Raw genomic sequence first — 18515 nt, 5'->3', positions numbered from 1 at the left:
ATTTGTGTTTTTTTTTAGTAGACACACTACTATTATTTAACTATAAACTGAAATAAATGTCATATACAAAGAAAAAATGACCAAGGCCTCCAAGTGTCCGATGCTGGATTCGAACCAGCGTACTCCGTTATAGCCACGGATGCCTCAACCACTTGGCCAACCGGTCACGGCGGCAAGGGTCGAAATTTTCAAGTATATGACACAATTACCGAAGGCTTAACGGCGCCCCCTGCCATCTCTGAGGTAGAACCGGAACTTATTTATTTCAGTTTATAGTTAAATAATAGTAGTGTGTCTACTAAAAAAAACACAAATTAAAATATTTCCTATGAAATAATTTAATTTGGTCTTAGAGTGAATATGGTGGCGCCATCTCTCTTCGCTAACTCGTAATCACATGGTTTGATTCAGTTAGGAGGTCGAACTAGTTCCGGTTCTACCTCAGAGATGGCAGGGGTGCCGTTAAGCCTTCGGTAATTGTGTCATATACTTGAAAATTTCGATCCTTGCCGCCGTGACCGGTTGGCCGAGTGGTTGAGGCATCCGTGGCTATAACGGAGTACGCTGGTTCGAATCCAGCATCGGACACTTGGAGGCCTTGGTCATTTTTTCTTTGTATATGACATTTATTTCAGTTTACAGATATATCACCTTTATTTTTATATATAGGGCACAGTATGCTGTTTCGCCACGAGTCTGGGATTTCGCCCTCAGCTAGGATTCTGTTGAACAGCAACGTTAACCAAGGTAGTGCAGCATTATCCATCATTTTCCAAATATCTGCTGGTATCTGGTCTGGTCCTGTGGCCTTGTGATATTTCATGTTAAAAACTGCTTTTTTGGTTTCTTCGGGAAATATACAGTTTATAGGTCCGGCGATGGGAGGCATTTGTGGTAAATCTTCGCTTGGGATATCCTCGTTCATCAGGTGCTCATAGTATTGCTTCCATCTCTTGTTTATATCTTTATGGGATGTAAGAAGCTGGCCGCGATGATCTTTTATATATTTATTGTTTTTCGTATCAAGAGTTGCTCGGTGTCTCTGTTTGGCTATTTTATAAATATCCCTCTCATTTTCAGCTTTCTCGAGTCTTTGATAGAAGTTTTCGTTTGAAGCCGCCCTAGTCTGTGCTACTGCTGCTTTTACGATCTTTTTGAGACTTTTGTAATCGGCATGGTCTTCCTCTAGGCCTGTTTGTTGCCAGTTCTTAAATGCTTCTCTCTTGGAATGAATGAGTTGTTTAACCCTTAATTGGACAGTGTTCGCTGTGGCGAACATACATTTCAAAAAAATCTACTGGTCACATTTTCATCTTTGTTTATATTTCTTTCGACTCAAATTGTAGCTTTGTATTGTTTTAATTGGTAGAAAATTAATTCATTACTGTCACAATATTTGTATGTCAGCAGTGCACGCAAAATCGTGGCAAGACGGCAACCGCGAAGTATCATCAAGTTATTTATGTCATTATATTAGATTTTTATGGTGTCACTTTAATAAAAACGACATTTATCGGTTACCAATGAGGTAATTAATCGTACTAAAGAGTTTCTAGTTTAGTGTAAGTCTTAATTTAGTGACAGTGACACTTAAAAAGTCATGTTCGTGGTACCGAACACTGCCATCTTCACAGTGAAATAGTAGGTTTGTTGCATGTTCGGTGTGGCGAACAACGCCAGCTACGCAGTGTTTGAATTCCAGGGTTGCATGTTCGGTGTGACGAACATTGCCAACTTATCTGTGGACCTTATACCAAAATATTTATTTCACAAAAGAGCACAAAAGTAAATTAAATTACATTAATATGACGTCTAAATAAAAAAAGTTAATAGCTAACTCTAACCTAATTACGCACATCCCGATGCAAGTACCTACCACTGTTCTTGCCGCGTTAACGTGTTGAACCGCGATGGATGTGCATCAGGAAGGTCCTACAGCGAGGATTCAGACCCCTTTTCCTCATGAGTCTTCCCACTTCCCCAAAAATACTTTCTAAGAGTAGATTCATCCATCATCATTCATCCAAGTAAAAAATTCTCAATACTCTCATCCGAGGTTCGCTTCACTCAAAGTGTAGTTAGGCATGCACTTTTTGCCCTCGGTGTCAATAAGTCCAATGGGCCTGATGGTATTCCAGCTATTGTGCTGAAAACGTGCGCTGCAGAGCTTACCCCAGTTTTAATTCGCATTTTTTGGCATTCATACTGCTCAGGTAAATGCTCGTCATCCTGAAAGACTGCTCGAGTCCATCCAACCGCAAAGAAGGGTGATCGCACAAACCCTATACACTGTCGGCCCATTGAGGCCCAGATGAGAGAACCTCTCTTCTCTCCAAGGCAATGAAGTAAGTGGTTAATAACCAGCTCTTGGCGTACCTGAAAAACACCAGATTATAGTGATCGGCAATACGGCTTCCGCCATGGTCGTGGCGCTGGTGATCTTTTGGTATACTTATAGCTGGGCCACCGTCATTGAGAACAAGGGAGAAGCACTGGCAGTTAGCCTAGATATCGCTACCTAAGGTTTTTGATAGAGTTTTTATCATAAGACGCATCTCCCCAAGCTACCCTCGTACGGGCTCCCAGAAAGGCTTTGCACGTGGGTCGCCAGCTTTCTACCTGGGCGAAGCATTTCAGTTTTCATCGACGATCAATACTCAGAAATCCGGCCCATTAACGGAGGTGTACCCCAAGGATCTATCCTATCACCGACCCTGTTCATCCTTCATATCAATGATAAGCTAGAAACTAGCAATATCTATTGCTATGCGGATGACAGCACAGATGATAGCCAGGTCGTGCAAATGCCTATGGTGAGCAGGTTTTGGAAAGTATAGAATGCAACGTGTCTCAAATCGATGCCTCTCTTGAGCAGGTATCCGAGTGGAGTAAACATAATCTCGTCTAGTTGGACCCCAGTAAGAAGTTTTGCACATTTTCCGCATATAAAACCCCATTTGACATAACATAGCGCCTAAATTCCAGGACATTCCCCTTACCGTCTCCAAGAGTACCGGGATGTTCGGTGTCAACATTACGAAGGAGGTCTAGTTTCGGGGTCAAAAAATTCCAAAAAGGACACACAAAGTGTAGACAATACTTTTATGTTCATTTTCTACGAAAAATTTGTATGTTTCTTAACATTTATATAGCAAATTATTTCACACTTTTAATTCTTGATTAGCTGGCAGTGTTCGCCACACCGAACATAATTTTCCTGAAAAACTGAAAGATTATGATTTTTTTCATTATTTTTTCGGGGCTCCTTATGACCCATAAAAATAGTATCAAACAAAAAAAACCGGTATTTTTAATATTTCTATGTCTGCCAAATTAAGGGTTAATATCGTTATTCCACCAAGATGTATCGTTTTTCGTCCATATGTTCCCCCGTGATACTCCTAGATTAAGCTTGGCTGTTTTCTGACAGAATTCTTCGAAGTCTGACCACATTTGGTTTGCAGATTTTATTGTATTTACGTCTTCGTCTACGTACGCAAGGATGTTGTCAAAGAAAAGTGTTTTCTTGGGGCCGTGTAGCTCTTTCTACTTTATGCGTTCGCTACGATCTACGTACCCTTTAAGAGGTTTAGGTAGTTTCATAGTCGCTACAAGTAATCTATGTTGTGTCGTGAGCGCATTTCCCGGAATAACTTTACAGTCTTTGTATTGTTTGATGATGCTGTTGTTTGTCAGTATGTAATCGATCTGTGTGCTGTATTGTGCGCATTTATAAGTAATTAGGTGTTCTACTTTCTTTTTAAAGCAGGTGTTGACAATTTTTAAACTATGTTTAATTGCGAAGTTCATTATAGTAATGCCTTGCTGGTTTGCAGACCCATATCCATATCCTCCGTGGGCGGCGTCGTAAAGTTGCGAGGTTTCTCCGACGTGACCGTTTAGGTCTCCTGCTATATGAATGTACTCGTTGGATGGTATGTTTTGCATGATCTCATCAAAGTCCTCCCAGAAATGTAGCTTCTCTTGATTTGGACACCCTATTTGTGGTGCGTACGCAGATACAATATTCAGCGGCTGTTGATTGTCCATTGCCAGTTTGATGACAATAAGCCTGTCGCTCTTCCTCTCTATTTTGATGATTCGTTGCTTTAGGTGCGGATTCAGGATGATGCCTACTCCGTTTCTTTGGGTACTAGTGCACTGAAAGGCATACATATGGTGATTTTTCTATTTTTATAAAAACAGCATGTATTTACGTACGGAACAGTGACATTTGGTGCAGTGGAAATGCTGATGATGGTCAGGACGGAACTCCTCAAATCTGAATGGCACACTTATAGTGACTTTGGTATTTTTATAAGAACAGCATGCACTTACGTCCAGAACAGTGACATTTGGTGCAGTGGAACTGCTGATGAAGATCAGAACGGAACTCCTCAAATCTGAACGGCACGCTTATAATGACTTTGGTATTTTTTATAAGAACAGCTTGCGTTTACTTTCAGAACAGTGACATTAGGTGCAGTGGAACTTCTGATGATGGTCAGAACGGTAACCTTAAATCTGAACGGCTCACTTATAGTGACTTTGGTATTTTTATAAGAACAGCTTGCACTTACGTCCAGAACAGTGACATTTGGTGCAGTGGAACTGCTGACGATGAAGATTCGAACGGAACTCCTCAAATCTGAACGGCACGCTTATAATGACTTTGGTATTTTTATAAGATCACCTTGCGTTTACTTTCAGAACAATGACATTTGGTGCAGTGGAACTTCTGATGATGATCAGAAATCAGAACTTCCGAACTCCTCAAATCTGAATGGCACACTTATAGTGACTTTCGTATTTTTATAATAACATCATGCATTTAAGTTCAGAATAGTGACATTTATTTGTTAGGAGATTTGTTCTCTTTGTTATGCTTACATATTGAGTTTTCAAGTCAAATTCTGTCAAGCTCGATTTCTTATATGTAATCGGATATCGGATTCATGAGGAATTGAGGAAACTCCTCATACCTTACCGGTATTCCATCAAATAATCAAAGATTTATATTAAAATCAGTTTTAAAAATTACCCACACATTTCTACATAATCCAACATTCGCAAGTACCTTTCACCAGAACAACAAAAGCGGGGTTTGTTTTCTTAAAAATTATGACCTTAAAAATTGTATGAGTCTGTTTCTAATTTCTTTGAATACAATCCAAATGGTCTCAGTTCTACTTCCTCTTTTAGAAACTTAACTACATTGAGAGATACAAAGCCATAATGTATATATAACAATTGTAGTTTATAATTATATCTCTGTACAAAAATGAAAACATTAGTCCATTTAAAATAGGTTTTTTCCGTAACTTCACATCATATTACAAACACATGACATGAAAAAGCTTTCACACAGTTTACATGTTTAGTTGATTGTTAGTTTAGTTGCAATAAAAGAACAGCGTTGCTGAGAACTTGTAGGTACAATACTACTCATAGCGGTAAATATTACATTATATACTGTTATAACCAGGGTGGCTAGCCGAATGGCACAATCGCTCACGAAACGCTCACGAAACGAAGCGCTAGTAGATATCTATCTCTATCGCGCTTGCGTATTGGCGCGACAGAGCCAGTGGCGTATCGCTTTCGTTTGGCGTCGGAGAAATGCCATTCGGCTACGGGGCCTGGGCCCGTAACTTTCATGCCGATGACGTCATCGTCACGCTGATTTATTACAATAAAACTATTTGAATCAATATGCAGCGTGACGTCAAACTGATGTCATCGGCATGAAAGTTACGGGCCCTGGTTATAACGCATTTAGACTATGGTTTCTGAATTTCCTTAAGAACTCCAGTCTCCTTTTGAAGTTTCAAATGTCAAAGGGAACCCGATCTAATGTTTTGCCGAATTAACGTTAAAGATCCAACTAACTTTCGGGTTAATAAGAGGCTAAGGGACAGTCCGTCACAAGGATCAAAGGGACTAAATTAGCCCCCTCAAGGAAGGGTGAGAAACTTAGTGATTATGAAACTGTTACACTATAAGTATTTATGTACGAATATGTTCAATAAAGTATTTTAATAATCATTAAAAGTAACTAAGTTTATAAAATATATTTGACTATTCTAATAGGTTATTTTGTAAGTGTTTTAGAAATTAGGCGCACAATTTTATTGAGAAGGTTCGTGCTCTGTAATTAAGGTGTTCTTATAAAATACAAAATGTTTGAATTAAACTGTCCGGAGCATTTGGCAAGTATCATTTGGTAGCTTAAATACACGGACGCTAATGTCGATATCTCAGATAGGATTTAAGTTTCGGAAGACTATTTCAAAATAAAGGAATCAGAAAAGAATAACCAAAAATGTCTTATTTGGGCGGTTCTCAGGGATGACGTTCGGTGCCTGATTTCGGTGGTGATTTTTATTTACTACTTTATTGATATGTCAGTCAATTTACTAAAATCTAGCCTAAATATAAAAAATATTGGTGGTGGAGGCCTCCATTAGAACCTTATAGTTTGTAAGAAATCTGACATTTTAAAATCACCGAAATTATGTATGGGCACTGTAATCAATTTGCCCCACCGAATTCAATTTTTTACACATTATTCCACATTTCAACTTAATATATAACTTATTATTAAATTTATTGATATTTTTCAGTTTAATTCGATGACAGGTCATGTAAAAAGGCTCATAATCCCGCAATTTTACAAAATTTAACATGGTAATATGCTAGTCATTATCGAGTAGAGAATTTTGTACCCATAGAGTGGCTTAATTTGCTTAGAAACATAGTTCTATGTTTTTACAAGGTATATCCTACTATTTAAGTATGAAATATTAGAAAATAATGAACATTTAATCAGTTTACAACGTGGCAATCGAAGTCGGTGGTCACTTTTTTTTGATATCGGTGGTCAAAAATCCACCGAAACCACGGAAATCAACTCCACTGATATCAAATTTTATAGCTTTTTTGGCGATAACTGCAATGTTATAATGACGTAATAACATACTTTCAAGGATTTGTTAGTACCTTACATAACGACAAATGGACCTAAACTGTGGGAGTAAATTGATCCACCGAATCTTAAAAAACATGGGACCAAACCCAGCGAACGACTGAGAAACCTTCAAAAAGTCCCCTTTATAAAACGGTACTACATCTCCTCTATACTGAATGGTTAAAACATAGCTAAAACTAACTATATTTGTGCTACTACGTCCCTGATCTACCAATTTGTAAGAGTAATATATGTCATGTTTAAAAAATTACACCGAAATCAGTCACTAGCCCGGGACACATGGTAAATTTGTCTTTACTCGATGAGTTTAGCTAACATATTATTTTTATACAAAAAATATGATGGGTTAACTAATACCTTATACGTGAATATCTATAACAACTGCGATCAACAACTCCATTTTGAGTTATGATTTTTTGTTTTGCAAATTTTGAGTGCGGGACACGCCCACGGACGGTCATTTTGCGCATTTAATATTTTATTACTCATATCATACAAATAATAAATAAATAATGTTAAGGTGTACCAAATAGAACAGAGGCTAAAGATTATGCCTGATTTAATTCAGATTTTTAGAACAGTCCGTTCTGACGTTTTTTGCCTCGGACACGTAAAATCGCGCCTCCTGAGAAATGCCCATTTACATTTTATGATTTCTTCCCAAGTGTAGTCGTTGTCACAGGAGCGCAGAATGTTTGCTAAGACCGGACTGTACAATGATCAATCAATGGTCTTTAATGAACGTCTATGTAGTTTTAAATAGTTAGTCATTTGGGCACTCTTTGTAAAATAAGAATTTACCTGTAAGTGTTACCAATACTGGTCGCATTTAGTGCTGCTAAAGGCTAAAAATATTCTATTTTAAGACATTGTTGGCGGCAAGGATCTCAATTTATCTCAGACATCACAAAACTTTTCAAAGTATCGATTTAGCAAACTGTTTATTCCGGGCATTTGCCTAATTTTCGTAGGTAGTTCTTTGCCGTGATTGGACAACATTCATCGCAATGGTCTTTAATATGAACAAAGATTTTTCAAAATTTCATAAGATTCGAGCCTCTAAATTTGTCTAATAAATATTAGTCTAATCACACACTTTAAAACTACAGTTATGATTTTTCACCTTATATAGCTCGTGTAACCTGTGAAAGACTAGCTTGCCCTATTATTGTGAGCAAAAAAAAACAACATGAATGTTTGACTGTTTGTATTTGGTTTGATAAGTAAGTGCCGGACGTAGCATCAATCAATATACTACTCAACGTTTATTCAAACAACAATAAAATGAAGTACATAAAACTTATTCTAAATCTAAAATAAATCATTTCAATCTTAAAATAAAAGACTAAAACCATGCCATGCCATGGTACCGTAGCTGCTGGCAACATTTAAATTTAATTTTATTATTAAATTGTGTTTTAAACTAGGACATTATCTCTTTGCCCGAAATACAGGATTCTTTTCCTAGTTCAGGCGCACGTAATATAAGTAAATGCATAAAATGTACCTATGCCTTACATTTAATGTAACATTAGCAATAAGCAACTAGGGAACAAATCAAATTATTTTGTTAAATATTTTTTGATTTGTTCTTTTTTCCAACTAGTCACACTACTATATATAAATTATAAATTGAAATAGATATCATACACGAAAGAAAAAACGGCAAGGCCCACTGGTGGCCGAGCCGGCAATCGAACCCGGGTCTTCAGCTTACGCGGCTAACGTCGCGGCGGGCGTGTGGTCTAGTGGTAAAGACGTTAGCCGCGTAAGCTGAAGACCCGGGTTCGATTCCCGGCTCGGCCACCAGTGGGCCTTGCCGTTTTTTCTTTCGTGTATGATATCTATTTCAATTTATAATTAGCAATAAGGTTTGTTTCAATAAATTATTATATTCTTTTCTATGCCTGTGTGGTGACGGGTTATGCCTGTGTGGTGACGGGTTAAGAATTTCACCACCCCCTTTCTTCCCGTGGGTGTCGTAGAAGGCGACTATGGGATATGGGTTAAATTGTGGCGTAGGCGAGAGGCTGGCAACCTGTCACTGCAATGCCACAGTTTCGTTTTCTTTTAACCCCTTATTTGCCAAGAGTGGCACTGAAGCTTTAGTAGTTTCGTGTGCTCTGCCTACCCCTTTATGGGATACAGGCGTGATTGTATGTATGTATGTATGTATGTATTCTTTTCTATTCCCTCGTACTTGTTTCAATGTACTTGTTGGATCACACATTTTCAATATCAGGTGACATTTGTATAATAATCCATCATTAAAAAACATTAGTACTTATTTAACTAATTTTGATTTCAGCTAATTTATTAATAAATGCAATTATTAATATTATTCACGACAGTCATTAGGGTCGGAACGGAATTTATTTTAATAACACAAATTTGGTTACAATATTATTTTAAAACGCAATTGACGCCAATACAATTTTAGGAAAAGTAAAAGTACTATTTATACTATTTATAGCAACGGACTTAATTAATTTTACAGTCAATTTGGTGCGAGCGATGCTTAGAAATCAGGGCCTTATTAAAGTGTCCGTTTATTTGTGGGATGAATTGAAAGTGAAAATATCTACCCTCTAGTAACAACAAAGCAAAACGTAGCAACGAACGACCCATAAATAAACATGTAGAACCTGCGTAAACAGCAACGTATGAGGGTAATAAGGCCTAAAGATATATTATCAGCAGGGCGCACGTTACAGCCCCTCAAGCATGCAAGAGAGCTTCGTAAAATATAATAAGACTATTATAGACTAGAGGCACGATGAAAACAGGTCAGTGGTGGCCGCAGGAAAACACATGCACGTATATTAGAAGCCGGGAACGAAACGGCATCAACACCACCCCGTCCTATGCGGACTGAGGCGAGAAATCTTTTACAGGCTGTTTTATAACCCCAATAGCTCTGATATAATGATGCACCCTCTTCCCTTTATGTTTCTCTATGTTCACGAAAACGACAGATGCTTCTCGAATGTAACAATAACAAAGACTTCGTGTAACATATCACTCCAGACCCTTTAGCACAACTTGCTTTGTCGCGCGCGAGTCCATAGTGTCCATACATCAAGCGCGACTTCAAGTATGGACTCGCGCGCGACAAGGCAAGTTGTGCTAGAGGGGCAGTTAAAGTATATTATAACAAATAGTGAGACTAGCAACTATCATCAGAGACTCTTGATATAAGAACGGGCTTAATTAACTTGGCACAAACAGCGCCTTAATCACAATCGATCCAATAAGTCCGTTCATTATTTTCCTTTATCAACGAACATAAGAAGATAAAAGCAGCAACTTATTCTTGCGGACGACATTTTTATGTCGTCAGAATAGGGAAATAACGAAGTCATAAATGAGAGTCGGACGATAAACAAGCTATAGCCGTCAAGATAAGAGTGCTCTGCGAACTGATGCTACAGCGATTGGTGGATGATACCATTTACCTATACCGAATACTTACAGCAAAAGCTTAAGTTTATTTTGCTCTCTCCATTAAATGAGGAGTGTCTTTTTAAAAGGACTTATTTATCTATGAACTTCATTCGGAATTAATAAGTTGTTTTCAAAATACACTCCTTTATTACAACGTCTATCAGAAGTACAAATTAAATTAAAATTAAAGGTAGTTGTAAGGTTTTCACGGTGCTTCTATATTATGTTTCAATTCGGCATGACTCATGAGTCTTATTAAGGCACTCGTACAACTGGTTCAGTATGTATGTTTTAGTCGGAAAGTATTGATACCTGCCTCCCTGATACTGTCTGTAAAACTCGTAGGCTTATTCAGAAACATACTCCTATTTATGTTTCCTATTATTACTGTGAAAGCGCTCGTAGGGTACAGTAAAAGATGGTAGCAACTGCCCGCATACCTGTTCTTACGATAAAATGGCTGTAGCTTCGTGTACGCTTCTATACCTTCGTAATTTATTACCTATGTATAATACGTACTATGAAGTTGACTTATATAAGTACTAGCTTTTACCCGCGGCTTCGCCCGCGTAATAAAAGTATTCATTAAGATTTTCATTTGGATCCGTAGGGACCGTAGGTTTCTCTGTAGGTATATTTATCTGCGATTATTTCGATTGCACATAATACTTTTGCTTGCAATGATTGTAGAAATATTACACATCGACCACAGTGTAGGTAATTCTATATACGCTGGGGAAACCTTTATAAACATCCCACATAGCCCGTATTTCGACACTATGATCGGTGGGTAAAAAGTACTTTTTTCTATTATCCCTTACAATTTTTTACATTTTGCTTATACTTATCGCAAACGTAATCTTCAAGCAAGCAAACAACGATCGTCTTAGAGCACATTGATTGTAAGAGACCGCCGACCGATTATCCGTATCCCTCTAACGATACCCATATTATCCGTATCCGTATCCGTATCGCTGTCGCTAACGCTATCGCTATCGCTATCGCTATCCCTATCGCTATCCCTATCGCTATCCCTATCGCTTTCCCTATCGCTATCCCTATCGCTATCCCTATCCCTATCCCTATCCCTTATCAAGATGTTTAATGATATAACACTTTAAGTTCTCGCGCTTTGTACACATGTTTAAAGTCACATACAGGTCGAACGCGATTAACATTATTTTTACCTTTTTTCCCAACGTTTCGGCCAGGTTGCACTGGCCGTGGTCGCGGAAGACTGACGTCCCAGCAAAATGTCACCGGAGATGTAAACAACACAAAACTACCCAATATTAATTTATATAAATGTTCGAGGTAGACAAATAAATATAATCTACCCGCTTTTAGTTAATGTTTATTTCCCACCATGTTTATTTTAAAGGTAAAAATAATGTTAATTAATCGCGTTCGACCTGTATGTGACTTTAAATATATGTTTAATGATTTCTTATCAAGTGCTAAAATATAAAGTTTCATGCTTTTATCATTTAAAATTAAGAAATCCCATACAAACTTTCAACCTCTTTTTCAACCCCTTCATCCCTTTTTTTCGAAATAAAAAGTAGCCTATGTTCTGTCTCAGGGTCTAAAGATTGTCTGTTCCAAATTTCATCAAAATCGGTTGCGTGGTTTAAGCGGGAAAGCGTAACAGACAGACAGACAGACAGACAGACAGACAGACAGACAGACAGACAGACAGACAGACAGACAGACAGAGTTACTTTCGCATTTATAATATTAGTATAGTAAGTATATAGTATAGTAGTATAGTATATAGTATGGAGTATGGATATCGGGTAGTTTTGTGTTGTTTACATCTCCGGTGACATTTTGCTGGGACGTCAGTCTTCCGCGACCACGGCCAGTGCAACCTGGCCGAAACGTTGGGAAAAAAGGTAAAAATAATGTTAATTAATCGCGTTCGACCTGTATGTGACTTTAAATATGTGTACAAAGCGCGAGAACTTAAAGTGTTATATCATTAAACATCTTGATAAGGGATAGGGATAGGGATAGCGATAGGGATAGCGATAGGGAAAGCGATAGGGATAGCGATAGGGATAGCGATAGGGATAGCGATAGCGATAGCGATAGCGATAGCGATAGCGATAGCGATAGCGATACGGATACGGGTACGGATACGGATACGGATAATATGGGTATCGTTAGCGGGATACGGATAATCGGTCGGCGGTCTCTTACAATCAATGTGCTCTAAGACGATCGTTGTTTGCTTGCTTGAAGATTACGTTTGCGATAAGTATAAGCAAAATGTAAAAAATTGTAAGGGATAATAGAAAAAAGTACTTTTTACCCACCGATCATAGTGTCGAAATACGGGCTATGTGGGATGTTTATAAAGGTTTCCCCAGCGTATATAGAATTACCTACGCTGTGGTCGATGTGTATTTCTACAATCATTGCAAGCAAAAGTATTATGTGCAATCGAAATAATCGCAGATAAATATACCTACAGAGAAACCTACGGTCCCTACGGATCCAAATGAAAATCTTAATGAATACTTTTATTACGCGGGCGAAGCCGCGGGTAAAAGCTAGTGTATTATATATACACTCTGGGGAAACTTCATACAACCCACATAGCCAGTATCTATGGTCAGTGGGTAAAAAGTACTTTCTCGCATTATCGCTTACAATTTTTTTGCATTTTTCTTATACTTATTGCAAACGTAAACTTATAAAAAGCAAGCAAACGACGATCTTCTTACAGCACGTCCCTATCCCTATCTTTATCCCTATCCCTATCTTTATCCCTATCCCTATCCCTATCCCCTCCCATCCCCTATCCCTGTCAAATGATCATGTTAGAGGTCAACTTTGAAAAATCTTTTCTTAGTGCACCTCTAAGGAAATCACGTGTCAATTCGAAATCTCTTGAACCAGAAGTAAACATAAAAACTAAATGCATATGACAATTTTGATATTTAAACCCCATTGCACCATAATAGGGGAGAAGGTATTTCACTTCCGCCTCGTTAGATTTTAAAAGCGTTGTATTTATCGTGATCAGTGACCGGATAAACCATAAAAACGATACCCATACTGGTTTTTTGACTTTATCACCCCCTTTTCATCCTTTTGGGGGTAAAATTTCCAAAAAACCTGAAACACGTATTTAGGAATCCTGTAATGTTTCGAATAAAACGGTCAAACTAATCTTGTTTCCCTATACAAACTCTGAACCCCCATTTCACCCCCTTCCGACATGAATTTTAAAAATCCTTTCTTAGTGCTCCTCTACTCCATATAAAAAACCTACGTGCCAAATTTGAAATCTCTAGAACCAGCGGCTTCGACTGTGCGTTGATATGTCAGTCAGTTTGTTCTTTTGTATTTTTTTTTTATATTTTAACCCCATTGCACCACAACAGGGGAGAAAGTATATCACTTCCGCCTCGTTAGATTTTAAAAGCGTTGTATTGATCGTCATCAGCGACCCGATAAACCATAAAAACGATACCCATATTGGTTTTATGACTTTATCACCCCCTTTTCACCCTTTTAGGGATTAAATTTTTAAATAACCTGAAACACGTATTTATTCATATGCCTTTAGGAATCTTCCTGTGTAGTTTCGAATAGAACAGTCAAACTAATCTGGTTTCCCCATACTAACTTTGAACCCCCATTTGACCCCCTTCGGACATAAATTTTGAAAAATCCTTTCTTAGTGCTCCTCTTCACTATATAAGGAACCTATGTGCCAAATTTGAAATCTCTAGGACCAGCGGTTTCAGCTGTGCGTTGATATGTCAGTCAGTTTGTTCTTTTGTATTTTTTTTAAATATTTTAACACCATTGCACCACAACAGGGGAGAAAGTATATCACTTCCGCCTCGTTAGATTTTAAAAGCGTTGTATTTATCGTGATCAGCGACCCGATAAACCATAAAAACGATACCCATATTGGTTTTTTGACTTTATCACCCCCTTTTCACCCTTTTAGGGGTTAAATTTTCAAAAAACCTGAAACACGTATTTAGTCATATGCCTTTAGGAATCCTCCTGTGAAGTTTCGAATAGAACAGTCAAACTAATCTTGTTTCCCCATACAAACTTTGAATCCCCATTTCACCCCCTTAGGAGGTGAATTTTGAAAAATCCTTTCTTAGTGCTCCTCTACACTATATAAGGAACCTACGTGCCAAATTTGAAATCTCTAGGACCAGCGGTTTCAGCTGTGCGTTGATATGTCAGTCAGTCAGCTTCTTCTTTTATATATTTAGATAATATCTATTCATTAGTCTTTTGAGTTTGAGTAGCGGAGTGAGCATCGCGTCGGGTGAATGGAGCAAGTTTCAAGTGAACGGGATCTGCAGGCGAACGTCAAAAGATGGCTCGAGCCGGCGAGGCGCGGCGACCCAGCTCGAGAAAATGTCCAAACAAGAAACCTTTTCAGTCCAGCTTATAATTGAATAGGTGCCTTATTAGTCACTGAGGCAAAATATTATTTGAATTGCTAGTGAGATTCTATTTATACAGCGCTGTTAGGTAAACTGAAAATAGTACATTGTGCAACAAGGGGAGGATATTGCTAACGAGAGTAAGTTAAATCGCGACGGCTTGCCGGAGCGATTTAAAGACTCGAGTTAGTAATATTCATACTCCCTGAGTTACACACAATGTTTTTCATCACACTCGCAATGTAACAAATATGTGAATAGATGTCGTAATTTAAGTACGGTACAAGAAATTTCATTATTCCCTTGGGAGAACGATTTTTCTATAACTTACGCTCCGCCTGCGTGCAATAGCACATTTAAAGTGCGGGTGTGATGAAAAGATGTTTTACCTACTTTCAAGAATAAATATATGAATAAAAAGTTTACTATGAATAACAATAAGTTTCATATTGAACGGTAAATGCGATTTACAAGATTATAGCTATCAAACTAAATATTCGTAAGCAATAAGATAAATACAGTTAAGCAGAGATTTTGATGTTTGAAAATAAGATTTTTTCATCACACCCGCACTTTAAATGTGCTATTGCACGCAGGCGGAGAGTGAGTTATAGAAAAATCGTTCTCCCAAGGGAATAATGAAATTTCCTGTACCGTACTTAACTTTTTTTACATCTATTTACATATTTTTTACATTGCGAGTGTGATGAAAAACATTGTGTGTAACTCGGGGAGTATGAATATTACTAACTCGAGTCTTTAAATCGCTCCGGCGAGCCGTCGCGATTAAACTTACTCTCGTTAGTAATATTCAACTTCCTCCCCTTGTTACACAATGTACTATTGCATTTGCTAGCAATATATAGCATATTTAAATGCGCTTCGTATTCGTGTCGTCTACAGCTTGAAGCTGTCAAGTTTTGCGTATTCTTGCAGAAATATAACATGTTTCATCTGATAAGAGGCTGTCGTCGACGCGGCTCGTGCTCGCGGCCAATACTTGCGGACATCCTTTGTTATTCCGTTTTGTTTTTATTGCTCGCGGAACTGGAACGTTTGCTCTCCCGAAAGCCTATTAATGTTATTCTAGATAATGCAAAAGTTGGAGACTGTTTACCCAAAGTATTTGACTAAGAAATGTTAGTACAATGAATACAGTAAACAAACTTAATGACCATAAGGAAAGAATCTTTCATTACTCTATTATTCTTTTCTACTCCTTTTGTGTAGGTACTTCTTAAATACTTCTTTTTGTTAGTCCTTTCTTAGGATACATTACAACATTTTATCCCTAATTGTTGATTATAAGAATTGAGCAAACAAATAAACTGTAAGAAAAGCGAGCTACTGATTCATACCAACGAAAGAAGCGCCTTTTCACGCCGCTTTGAATCCTTTCATGCTCAGAAAAGGGGCTGAATATCAAAAGCACAGTCATACGCAGAGTTTGCATCATGTCAATGACTTGCGAAAATTTGCTTTGTTAACGAAACTCGTTCAGATTTAGCTGTAAAGATGACCTAAGTATAATACACTGGCAATATGTATAATACAAAACAAGCGGAGGAAGCATTTCCATTTGAGAATTCATTAGGTAGATATAAACTATTATTAGAGTTTATTCTTTTAAGTCCATCATTGAACGAAATTTAATTAATAACAATCAAATTAAAGCCGTAGACAAAAATGACTAAATAATTAAAAGTTACCTTTGGAGATCTTCTTTGGATCATAAAATACGTATGAAGTAGTATCTTTAAATTATTAGGTATTAGTAATATTATAGTCGGTCAGCTAAGTCAGCTTATTTATGTTAAGATTAGGTATGTGTTTTATAAAAAACCGAATGTAAAATATTCCTTAATTTGAGGCAAAAAATAAATATAATGAAATACTAATTAGTGCGTTTTTCAAACGATAAACAAAACCTTTGGTGTTCATTCAGGTGAAAATAAACTTTTAATACGCCACTGATGTTCTGAAGAGATTATCTGCGTAAGCTTCCTTGGTATATTTTGCCGTAGTAAGTAGTATCAAAGCGGGCTTAATTAAATCTGGAATCAGCGGCCTTTTGGCCTTATTTTCTTAAATTAGCCTTTGTATATACTTCAGTAGCAGTACTAGAAACACGAGTAGGTAGTTTGTTTTTGCTACATAAATCAAATTATTTTCTATATAAAGTATGCTCCAAAAAGACAACTTAAGTCTACATTGTAACGGCTCGTCCTAGCAATATAAATGACTAGTCTTAAAAGGTGGTTAAGTACTGTGTTCGCATGGGAAATCATTAACTAGATTAAAAATAACCAGTCTGAAAAAGAGGAAAATTCGAAATGAGAGGCGGCAGATAATAAAGGTGCGAATGGTGCGATTTTGAATTAAGAGAGATATGGACAACATCGTTAATGAGAGTGTCTGCTCATTCGGGCGTTCAATATTAACAACAAATAACTTTAATAATTAGTATATTATCGATAAGACCCTTTGTCGGTTGAAAAGTCTGAACAGTTTAAACTAGGATTGTGTAAATAATATATTAGAATGCGATATAGCGACGAAATGTTGCCAGCATCTTTACTACAATGCTAGCCCTAATTTACATATACTTAAGCTAGCTATTATTGGACATTTGTTGATATAAATAAATGATTTTTGTTTATTGTAAAGTTGACTATTATTCAGATGAAGATTGTCACAACACTGCAGCATTGTGCGGTGTCGCCAGCCGCCGGGGCGCGGGCGCGGGCGCGGGCGCGGCGGCAGGCTGGACGCGGGCGGAGCCAGGCGGCCGTAATCGCGGCCCGCGGCCGCGGCCCGACCGCTGCATGCTGCATTATGAATTTGTACTCTTTTGTTCCCAGGTTTTAATTCCACCGGTAAAATGTATTGTTCATGGAACAAAGACTACGGTGTCATTGTTGTTGGCCAAAGTTCATTTAAATTCCGTGCCCGTGAGAGGCAACAGTAGCAAATATGAATTCCTTTAGTCCTTTTGTCAAACTGGTTTTGCTCGTTTTCGAGTAATTCTTTTGAATTGTATGCCACGCTCTTGGCACGATGGCCGTGGTCTATTACAAAATCTGTATGTGAGCACTCCATCTCTTCAGGCTTTCAAAGGATTGTGTGATTTGAGTGGATTTATTAAGAAACGTCTGCTATTTGTATTCATTCATTAAATAATTCTGAAGTAATTTTAGAGAAGTAACAGATTACTTGAGATTTGATTTGGTTTAGTAGGTAAGTACTATAAGGTAATAAACTGAATGAATAAAAAAAAAGTACTATAAGTAGCTAGTGTGTGAAACTACTTACTAATACCTTAACATTAATATCCTTCCTATTCTTCCTAAGGTCCTTGTATTAAGTGCCAATGAAATTGTACAGAGGGAAGTTGTTCGAAAAAAAGAGCTGTGAATACGGAATGATGCCAAGCTTTAATACAACCGGAGCAAATTTAAAATAGAGCACAGTGTCCTTGTTAACAATTCGTTAAACAGCAATCGAAGCTTGTGAAAGTTTGGTAGCGACGAGAGAAAAGAACCACCCCCTGGCACCCGCCCAAGATTGTCAGATCTCATCACATATCTTGCAACAAGTTAAAGTTACAAGCCTTGCTATAATACTACAAAATGCAATGTCTTGTTTTCAATAGTTTAGTT

At 37.7% G+C, this 18515-nt stretch overlaps 1 protein-coding gene across 1 annotated transcript; it reads right to left on the bottom strand.

The window, feature by feature from the left end:
• Nucleotides 1-631: 631 nt before the first annotated feature.
• Nucleotides 632-17683, bottom strand: LOC125224931. The gene is made up of 4 exons (XM_048128453.1): nt 17558-17683; nt 3578-4161; nt 2289-2376; nt 632-1222 (listed from the first exon to the last, which is right to left on the bottom strand). The coding sequence occupies exons 1-4, from the start codon at nt 17681-17683 to the stop codon at nt 632-634; spliced, it is 1389 nt and encodes a 462-aa protein (XP_047984410.1).
• Between the last annotated feature and the right edge of the window lie 832 nt (nt 17684-18515).

Source organism: Leguminivora glycinivorella, chromosome 1 (assembly GCF_023078275.1).
Source record: "Leguminivora glycinivorella isolate SPB_JAAS2020 chromosome 1, LegGlyc_1.1, whole genome shotgun sequence".
Taxonomy (NCBI): domain Eukaryota; kingdom Metazoa; phylum Arthropoda; class Insecta; order Lepidoptera; family Tortricidae; genus Leguminivora; species Leguminivora glycinivorella.
This window is presented reverse-complemented; position numbering and strand designations above follow the sequence as displayed.